This window comes from Aptenodytes forsteri, unplaced genomic scaffold, assembly GCF_000699145.1.
Source record: "Aptenodytes forsteri isolate BGI_AS27 unplaced genomic scaffold, ASM69914v1 Scaffold172, whole genome shotgun sequence".
Classification (NCBI taxonomy): Eukaryota; Metazoa; Chordata; class Aves; order Sphenisciformes; family Spheniscidae; genus Aptenodytes; species Aptenodytes forsteri.
Genome location: NW_008795018.1, coordinates 11,015,705 through 11,026,587, shown reverse-complemented (window position 1 = coordinate 11,026,587; position 10,883 = coordinate 11,015,705). Strand labels below are relative to the sequence as shown.

The 10,883-nt window shown below is 37.5% G+C and overlaps 1 protein-coding gene across 1 annotated transcript in view; it reads left to right on the top strand.

The window, feature by feature from the left end:
• Nucleotides 1–368: 368 nt before the first annotated feature.
• Nucleotides 369–10,883, top strand: part of GTPBP10 (GTP binding protein 10) — a 12,610-nt gene continuing 2,095 nt past the window's right edge. Inside the window, exons 1-7 of the mRNA XM_009275680.2 lie at nt 369–589; nt 683–774; nt 1,929–2,073; nt 4,717–4,790; nt 5,786–5,838; nt 9,131–9,238; nt 9,760–9,837. Coding sequence (XP_009273955.1) covers nt 450–589; nt 683–774; nt 1,929–2,073; nt 4,717–4,790; nt 5,786–5,838; nt 9,131–9,238; nt 9,760–9,837 — 690 coding nt within the window. The 5' untranslated portion in view covers nt 369–449. The remainder of the gene's footprint in view (nt 590–682; nt 775–1,928; nt 2,074–4,716; nt 4,791–5,785; nt 5,839–9,130; nt 9,239–9,759; nt 9,838–10,883) is intronic.

Genomic DNA, 10,883 nt, shown 5'->3' with positions numbered 1-10,883 from the left:
CTCCCCAGGCACCGACTCCGCCAAGCGGCCTCCTCGCAGGGGGCCTGTACGTGCCGGGGCGGAGGCACGGTGCCGGGCAGGGTGCGCGGTGAGGTGCCGCCACGGTGGCACGCGTGTCTCCGTGGGCGCCGGGGCCCAGCGCGGAGGCAGGGCCGCGCCCCGTCCCTCTGCCTCGGGCTCTGCAGGCCGAGCAGGCGTGCCGTGAGGCGTCGCTGCCGGGGAAGAAACATCAAAGATTTCTCGTATTACAACATATTTTGGAGGGTTACGTGTCTGTTTGCTGAACTTTCATTATTGCCATCAGGGAAAAGCTCTATCCGAGCAGTTTTACTCACATGTCTACAAAACGAATATAAATAGAACATAATACTGATACGAAACTGTTGTTTTGTTAGTATGGCAACTTCATAGACGATTTACGGCTCTATGTGAGAGGAGGAACTGGTGGAATGGGTTATCCTCGTCTAGGTGGGGAAGGAGGAAGAGGTGGTGATGTCTGGTTCGTTGCCCGAGAAAGAACTACCTTAAAGAGCATTAGGGACAGATATCCCCAGAAGCGATTTGTAGCTGGAACAGGAGCCAACAGCAGGTAAGAGTCTGTTTGATGAAAGTTGTTATATACATCTTTTCCGGAAAGCAAAATGTCAGCTTAAGTTACTAAGCCTGGTTTAATTCCTCCCAGTGTTAAAGCACTAAAAGGTGAAAAAGGAAAAGATTGTGAAGTTCATGTGCCTCTGGGAATTTCAGTTCTTTGTGATGATGGGAAGCAGATTGGTAAGAACTTTTGCTTTGTTTTAATGTACCTAGTAGATACTGTCATATTTATTGATAGCATCTAGCAGACTTCTAACACTAGGATGTTTTAAGGTTACACATCTCCCAAAATGTGTGTGTGTTTTCCTTTGTTTGGACAAACCGTTGACAAAAAATACACTGTAGAAATTGTTGGAAAAGCAAGGACCCCTTCCAGAAATTAGCAGTAGTTAGTTTGTATCACTATATGCAGCAGAAAGAAAATTGCCCTTGCAAACAAGTGTTAAAGGCTGGAAGCCATATGGATCCTCCACAGAATCATGAATGACTTTACATAAATTATGTGTCCATAAACTCGGGTAAGTGTCCCTATAACTTTACTGAATTATGACATTGCTTAAAAGATAAAGATCCTTGCTGAGTATCAACATTTCAGGTTATCTAAAATACCCATTTTTTACTCTTTTTCAAAGGGTGGTACTTGGTAGTAACCAGGAAGATCTCTTTCAATACAGTGCTCTTGGAATAGCTCTCAATGGTTCCTTTGCAGTTTCTCAGAGTTTTTCTTCTCATACTGTTCAGAGTTCAAACTGAATTCACAAATTACTCTGATTTGGATGTTTAACAAAATTGGATGTATGGCAAGAACTGGATGTAGGCATGTCAGTGTCTAAAGGCATCCTTGAATTATATACGTAGGGTAGGCGTGTCAGTGTCTAAAGGCATCCTTGAATTATATATACAAATGTTGCTTTTTTTTTTTTTTTGTTATTCTAACATTCTAACCCTAAGGGAGATATTATAGCCTGCATCTTAATGAAAAAATACAGAACATCTGAAGAGTTTGCTGTCGCCACATCTCTATCAATGCAGATTTTTCCTTGCATTCTTGAATTCATGTGTTGGAGGCTTCAGAACTACCATCTTGGCCATACTTTGCCTGCCTGTACTTAGCACTTTTCTTGGAGTGACTAACTATATGACAGAGGGGAATACTGGGGTGTGATTGCTTTCATTTGTTTCCAAAGAAGGAAAAATACCATGACCCTGAGTGCACAGCTCTTGTAAGGAAGCGTACAGAAAACCGTCTCTTCATTGAAGATAGATATAAGTGGAAAATCACAACTGAACTACTGCAGGGGATTGTGCTTTTTCACTAGTGAATTTATTTGCAGGAGAGCTTAATGCAGCAGGAGAGAGATTCCTAGCAGCTCGTGGAGGTCTTGGAGGCTCTTTGGCAACAAACTTCGTGCCTTGCAAAGGTCAGAGGCGAATTGTTCGTCTTGATTTGAAACTTATAGCAGATGTTGGCTTAGTTGGGTAAGTACTGTAGTTTGAGAACTGATACTAGAAAACAAAGTAGTAGATTTCAAAGAAATTTGAGAGTTTGGAGAATGACCGTTACTGTACATTTGCTTTGCCACTTAAATTACTTGCAGTTTGCAAAAATCAGATAGAGTTCAAACCTATTAAAATTAATTTTAAAATTTGGAAAGTATTGGTTATGCTTTTGTGGGCGAAGAGCTTCATGAATCAGGATAATATATAATTATGAATATAATTGAATTTAGCAATTGCAGTGATTATCAAAATACTATTAGCTAATATTTATGAAGTAAGTAGGAGGTGCAAAACAGCCAAGAACACTATCCATATTGCATCTTTGACTTTATGGTACTGGCACAAGTGGATCCCTTCAGTAGTAGTTGTAAAGAGAGTTTCAAAGGCTACATAGCCTACTCTCCCAAATAAACAGCTTGGAACGTTGGAAGGAAGTAGTTACAAACTAGTAGGATTTGCATTTTGATGTTGCTGCTTTGTAACAATGCAGATAAATATATTTTTATTTGGAGAAAGCTTTCAACAAACTACAATTGTAAAAGTATTGGTCTACTCAGCATCTACTACCCCCCACCCCTGCCCCGTGGTCCTTATTCATAAAAACCATAGGAAACGTAAAACGACGAGGGGTTTGAGGTGGAAATAGTCTAATTGGTATATACCATTAAAGAATAGAAATTTGAAGACAGCATGGTTTTCTACCTACATTTTTCTTTTCTTGCTTTTTAGAAATAATTCTGTTAATATCAGATTTATCTAAAGTTCTGTAATTTTCAAGTGGTCTTCAGTAATTACATGATAAAGAATTTTTTTCTTGTTTTAGAGTGTGTGAAAATATAGGAGTTTTATGACACTGGTGCTTCTTTAATCTTGCATTTTGGCTTGTATTTTAGCTGACAGTTTCCCTTTAAAATGGATAAAAAGAATCAGTATCAATTAATTAGAGGAGCATATTATTTTCTTGCTGAGAGTATGAATCAGCCTCTGATAGTTTGTGGTTGTACTTTGATCTCTTTGTTATTTTTACTTCAGTAGATTTGCAAGTGGTTTGCTATTAGATCAGGCAAAAAACATAGACTTGAGAAAGGTCCATCAGGTTTGGGTACAGGTTGTGATGTGTAGTGTAGGTTGCAATTTAAACTTCAAAGAGCATATTGTACCTCAGTGGAAATAAAATACTCGCTTGAGGAGATGACCAGAGTAACCTTCCAGAATGTCTTTAAGGCACCTTTCAACATCAGAGCGCATTATAACTACCCTCAATAGTTTTCCTGTTATAAGAAGAGTCATCATGTTTCTTTCTTGTTTAAGAAAGTCCTGTATACAACCCCTTTATAAGGCCCCTTAACGTAATACTAGTCTTGTTTTTCATTAGCTCATGTTCTTATTAGTTGTGCCTGTTAACAGGTCATGATTCTGCATATATTCAAGTGGAGAGTATATGGTTTTCTGTGAGACACATGCCTTTGTATCTTGTGACCAATGTTCAGTTGCCTGTAGACACAGATTTCTTTGATCAGTGTTGCACTGAAATGTTGTTCTGAATAACTCTCTGTGAATTTGACTGGAACACAAGTCTTGCGTGGTCTCCCGTATGGAGCAGGTGCTATGAATAAGGACTATAGTCTATCCTCTGATGTCAGCATTAGCTTCAAGTTTGACATGGATCAAGGCTATTGTCTTTTACAGCTCAGATTAATCTTTAAAATAAGCATGTGTTATAATTTCCGTTTTAACTTAGGTTTCCATTTCAATGGGTAGATGTATTCTGTGAAGAAGCTTTTGTAAATGCTACCGTTATCCCTTAAGGAATGTTTTTGTTGTAGTATGCAGGTATAGCTATCCCTTGTAAAGGGAAAAGTTTACAACAGTCAGGTCTGCACAGACCAGCTCCTAGGGCTTCGCTGGCATTCTTTTTGGTTTATTTGGTAACAAAGCAGGTTAGTCCTAATTTCAGGATCCCTCATACAACTTTGTTGCCTTAAAAACATAAATGAACTGTGTGTGTATGTGTGTTTGTGTGTCTATATACACAAAGTCTCTCACTCTTCCCCCCTCCCCTCCATATAGATGTACTTACGGAGTTTATATATGCTTTGCTGCAGTAGCTAAACTGTAGCACAGATATCATTGGTACTTAAATTGTAGAATGTTTCATTAACCATGATTTGTATACCAAAAGACTGTAAATCCAACTGATAAGATGCATTTGCATGACAGGTGTTTAGAATGTAAACATAATTTACAAAATTAGCTATAGCATGTGAAGACTGAATTCAAGTAGACCTGGATGCTTACGCTGTGTTTCCACCCGAGTGACTTTGAAAGATTTCCCTTAAATCTCTTACATGTGTATTTACATACCTCTCCTGCCTGCATCCTTGGGAAGCATTGTTGGTTTTAGAAAAATTATTTGGATTCGATTTTTAAAAAAAACATCATAATGATCTGGTTTTGGTTTGTGTTTTTTTTTTTTTTTAAATAAAAGTCTGAGTAAATGTGTCTGCAAAAATTAGTTGATACCATTGAGTTTGACTAAGGTAATATAGTGTATTTGGTAATAAAATACACAGGAATCACATGTGTGTTTATTCAATGTATAAATCCTGACTTTCCTTCTAGGTTTCCAAATGCAGGAAAATCATCCTTGTTAAGCAAAATTTCTCATGCCAAACCCGAGATTGCAAATTATGCATGTAAGTTCATACTCTTATTTCTAGAGCAGTAATATTTCATGAGAGCAAGAAGTCTTTTCTCTGACTTGGTTTGCAAGTTTATATTAAAGAATAGGGGATAACCATGTTGCCTGCTAAATACGTTACGCAGATTTTTAATTATAAGAAATACTTCAAAGAGACACTTGCTGTTTCAGTATCCAGTTCCTTTAACTACCTCAGTTTTTCTTGTGTACACCCTCATAGTGCTTCAACCTGTGGGTTCAGGGTCTATTTAACATTTATTTTAGTCTCAGCGCATTTTATTGCATCTGAGACTCTCTGTGGTGTGTAATATGCTCAATCTACTGAATATGCACCATCAAGTTCCTTTGCATAAACATCTTGTATGCTGTGGAAATAGCTACCACCTGTTCTTGCAACAGAGTAAGATTTTGGTCTTGAATCTGTCCGCTGAAAAATGGACAGAAAATTTTTATTATTTTTCTGTCAGTAAATTGGGATTGGTTGTCTGATCATTCTTTAATTAAAAAGCAAGAGTACAAGTACTAATAATTCCTACCGATCTTCTTGCACTACTCCTGATTCTCTACAGCCTTTTTATATTTTTCCTCAGTTTGAAGAGTCCTATCTCACTTTGTCTTTCGTTATTTTTCCCTGTTTGGAAGCTATTCCGTAGTCTGGATAATCATTTTTGTGTCTGAGATTTCTAGCTCCTCTATTCCTTTTTTGAGATGATGGGAACAGCACTGCAGACAGTGCCAAGATTTGGTGAACCACTGGTTTTTTGAGTGGTCTAATTTTGTTCTGTCTTGTTTTGCTTTTTCTTTATTCCTTTTCCAGTAATTCTTAACATCCCGTTTGGCTTATTTTTTTTCTGCTACTGAACAGTTGTTTCATTTAAATATGAAGTGAGAAAGTCCTGCAACATTTAAATGTTTTGTAATATTAACATTTTTAAAAATGTTAAAAACAGTTTTGTTTTCTTCCCCTCCTCTTTTTTTCCCTTGTCATAGTTACAACAATACAGCCTGAACTGGGAAAGATCATGTATGCAGATTATAAGCAGGTTGGTATGAAAGTTCATTCTGGTTGTTCATTAAAGCTGTATATAATGATTAGTTATGTTGCTTAACGTAACTTCAGAAAGGAAAAAGGAAACGTGTAGGCTTTTTCATATGTGTATCTATAATATATACATATAAAATGCAATTACATGGACTTTACGAGAGTTGTGGAGAAAGTACTTTTTTTATGAAGTAGTAAGAAGAGCACTTTATAGCCAAATGCAGTAATGTGACATTGAAAGTCATAAAGTGACATTTATTAAAGTCACTTTAACAAATGACTCCTCATTTCCCTTGTCTCCTTTCTGAGGTTCTAATCCTGCTTTATTATAATAGAGTTGTGAGCCTTGTGTATGGAATTGAGATTTCTGTGTCCTAGCATACTCTTGTTAAGTTTAGGACTTTAAAAATTCATTGTTTCAGAGACTAACCTGTTATTTTTATTTAGAAGAAGCAAATTTTCTGCAAGTTGGCTATACAGAGAGCTCTGGAATGAATGAGTCATTTTCAGAATGGATTTTAAACAGTGGCAAATTTGTCCAATAGCTGCAGATCTGCAGTAGTGAATGACAGGGAATTTAGTGAATGTAACCCAGTTACCATAATTTACTGTTCTGGCTTTCTAGGTTGGCTGCTCTAACTTCTTTTGGGGGTTTGGTGTGGGGTTTGTGTTTTGTTTTGTGGGTTTTTTTAATAAAAAACTGAAATAGCATGAAGTGATGATAGTGATTGCCTGAACAGCCAGGATAGTGCACTACCTGGGACGTGAGGTACCTGGGTTCAGTTCCTTTTGTGGTAGGCTGTAGCTCTGGAGGACTGGTGTAGCTACTGCCCTACCACCTTAATTTTTGTGAACACAGTTCCACCCAGCTTCTTCAGGTAAAGTTGTCAGATAATTGTGTGGTGCCTGGAATCCTTTCTACCGTATCCACTGCAGGGAAAACCAATGCTAAGTGAGACTCTTATTAATAGATTTTGGACCTCAAGTTCATGTAAGGTTACAGCAAACATTTTGGTTCCTCAAGGTTGAATATTCTTTGATGTGCTTTTATTTTGTTTTTGAAGTGTATGATACATGCAGTACTGGACTCATCACTTCCAAGATAAAAGGTGAATGCATAAAAGGGTTTCAGATGAGTTAACCAGAAAAGCATACCTCTCAGATGTGGAAAGACAGAAAACTCCTCTTTTCGCTTTCAGAAGCAATAATCTTAGGGGGATTCAGTAGCTGGTGCTTGAAACCTTCATTTAACAACCTTTAACAAAACTGCATTAAAGGAAGTAAGTCTAGTTTGTCAGGTTCCCTGTAGAGATGCACACATCTAAGGGAAATTTTTTGTATATTCATTTTATCTGCTAGTTTAGGGTAACTTATCCTAGAAAGCTGTGCTGCAAATAACAGGATTGTTTGTAGCCTTTTAGAAAAACTAACTACCTGCCATGAATCAGGACCTCTTGCTCTTACTGGTGTATCTTTCTCCAGCAGGAGAACTACTTGCACTCCTGGCTTTCTTTTCTGCAGTCTGTTTCACATCATAGCCAATGACCCTTATTGTTGGCTGTTTCTGCAGTTTGTGGTTTTTATATGTGTTGGGTGCTATATAGGAACTATATGGACAAAATATCTCTTTTCTAAAATCAAAGGAACTAGTGACTGTGATCACAGGGAGCATGTGTGAGTAAGAGGAAGTACTTCAGCTCTCAGTATTGCAACTGCTGAAAGCAAAACAATGTAAGCAGTTACGAGCAATAATTGAGGTGACTGTCCTGTATCACTCAAGGGAGACTGGCTCATTATATCTTTTTTTTTTTCCCTACAGAACATTGACGTTTTTAAGGAAATATGTAGCAATTTGCTTATTTTATCTTAATACATTATAAAGAAGAAAATACATGCAAGTTACCTGGTGCCGTCTGTCATTACTACTTGGAAAAGAAAAGAGACAAAAGTAGAGGATCTGAGTATGAGTCTGGGTTCAGGTCTTAGTACCAGATCATGGAAACTAGCAGAAGCATTTTCATTTTCTCCCAGAATATCAGAACCAAGTGCTGTTTTGAGAGAATATGAGTTTCTTTGAGCTCCATAAAAAAATATTCTTTGAAAGAGAAATAAAGTTGGGGAAAAAGGTGATGATGATGGTACTACAGCACCCAAACACATCACACCAGGAAGTGGATGTTTCTGTTCTAACTCTCTAGTTATTCTCTCCTCGTTTCAATTATTCTCTCCCTGTTTCTGGTTACAAGTCTGTGGTTCATCCAGCTGTATCTCATGTCTCTGTAGATGGAAAATGCTGAAGCAAGGCTTCAAATATTTAGGAAATGCATAATGGTTAAAAGTTAATGTGACACATGAGTGGGAGTGTAACTCACTCGTAGCAGAAAGCCCCCTTCTGCAATAGATAGCACACTGGAAATTGTATTGTGTGCTGGCTTTGGGCATTGTTTAATTGAGTCCAGTTGCTGTCTAAATGGGTATTAGATAGAGTTGAAGACCCTACTTTTGCTGCTCCTTGCTTCACTGTCTGTCTTACTTTCTGTGAGTTAATGAGTAGATATGTGGGGGGTTTAGTATTCTGCTCTTTTTCGGTCTGTCTCAGCTCTCCTTTACAACTGTGTACAACCCTTTCAGCCAGCAGAGAAAATGACAAGATCCCTGTCCGTTGTGGCAGTCTTTGCTGGGCTCTCGTTGGAAGCTGATATACTAATCAAAATCTCATTTCAGTTGAAGAGCAGAAGACAAATTCTTGGAGCTTCTCACACTCTGGGGAACAATGTTAAGTGGGTTTGCATTTGGAATAATGATCCTCTGTAGCCACAAGAAACAGACTTTATTTTCTTTTCCAGTGACAGTTTGAATTCTATACAACCGTGATAGCCTAATCTTCGTGCCTTTCAGAGTCTCTTTTATTCTCAGATAATAGGTAAATTTTGCAAGATCTCTGCCGAGGTATTATTACCCTCTGTTTTCTACTTTGCAGGCAGCTATAAATAAATAGACAGGGGAACGTGAGGAGCACAATGTCTGTGTAATAGTAGCATTTTGTTTAAATCTGCTTCTGATGATAGATTCTAAATGTATTGAAACAGCCAATGCATACTGCCAGAGAACTGATCCCCCGCACAATTCCAAAGAATACACATAGTTGTAAAAGGAGTCTCTCAAAATAGATATTCCTGACATTCCTTTGTCTGGGTTCTTTTGTTTATAAAAAATGATAATAGGTGTTGATAGTTCAAAATCACCATTTTTGCTTGTTGGAAATCTTTTGTTTGAAACTTTTGTTTTCCTAGATTTCAGTGGCTGATCTCCCAGGACTGATTGAAGGTGCACATGCAAACAAAGGGATGGGCCACAAATTTCTCAAACATGTAGAAAGAACCAAACAGCTTCTCTTAGTTGTAAGTTAAATAAAATTTACAGCTTATTGAAATCAAAGGCAGTGCAGTAAATAAAATGCATCTTAATTGCAAAGTAGCTGGAATTTAGGAAATCATTTGTACTTTACATGGTTTATGATAAATATAGCTGTAACACTGTTTTCAGAATGGAACACTCAAAGGACTGATGATAAATCCTTAAATAGAATTTATCATTAAAATTTGCCAATCAATTTAGAGCAGTGCAGTGTTCCAAGCATAATTAAAGCATGGGGTGATTATTTTTTTCTTTTTTTTCTGTAAGATCCCCTTTAAAAAGAGGTTTAAAAATCAGACCTTTGGGAAGCACTGTATCAGAACCAACCAGTTTGTGTTTCCAGTGTCTATGGTGTTACTTTGGTGTATAGTTGCCCTCTGGTACAATTTGCCCAGGAATGGGGGCAGGTATGTGGACATTTTACTGTCAGGTAGTTGATGAAGAGTACCTTGATACTGTAACATAATTTAATACCACAAAGCTTGTTTTTGTGTAACTTTTTCAGGTTGATATTTCGGGGTTTCAACTGTCTATTAAGACTCAGTTCAGAACAGCCCTTGAAACTATATTGCTTCTAACAAAGGTAAGTTCTCATCTTCCTAATTGACAGTTGTAGTTATGTTTTGAGCCAAGAAAGAGACTCAGTTTTGATCAAGAATTTTCAAATGTTAGTGTCTTCTGAATTTATAATATAAGGCCAGTTAACAAGCTTAGGATTCTCCGAAATGATGAAATACTTATTTTTAACTGTCCAGATGAAACTGGTCTATTTTATGTTGCGCACAGCTGTTCCTTCATTAATCTGTGCAGCATATGGCATATTTCTTACAGTCAAGTAAAGGTGAAAAGACACATCGTTTTCAGTTCTGCAGTCTGGTAGCATTTTAGGAGGTAGAAATACATGGGTAAAGATAAATCCCTGTCTTGATGCCCTTACTGCATAGCCTAATGGAGATGAGACATCAGGCCCCAGCTTTGCAGATGTTCAGTGTTTCCATCTCTTATCATTGCTTCTGATTAAAATAATACATTTTACGTAATTTCAAGTTTAGCAGCTGTTCTCTCTCTAGCTATATGACTTAAGATGATGAATCTTCTGAATTTCAGCTATTGCTGTTTATTTTTAGCTTATTCGTGATTTTCTTTCTGATATTAACCATAGTCCATTAAAATGCTGAAGAATCAGAAAACTCTCCAAAGAATTTTCTTACATGTTTTATAGACCTGAACTTCTTCTGAAATTGATTTTGTGTTTGTGGATATCAGAAAAACAAAACTGTCATTCTTTTTATAGGAGGCTGTTTCAGAATCAGCCAGCCTGTTTACCTGAAATACCTATGTTTGAGCAAAAAATCACTGAATCACTGAATATTATCTTCTTCTGTCAGACTGCTTTAATACATCAACCTTGTCCACCTGAGTAAATCTGACAGCTGCCTAGTGTCCTGGTTTCGGCAGGGATAGAGTTAATTTCCTTCCTAGTAGCTGGTACAGCACTGTGTGTTGGATTTAGGGTGAGAACAATGTTGATAACACACCGATGTTTTAGTTGTTGCTAGGTAATGCTTACACTAGTCAAGGACTTTTCAGCTTCCCATGCTCTACCGACTGAGAAGGCTGGAGGTGCAC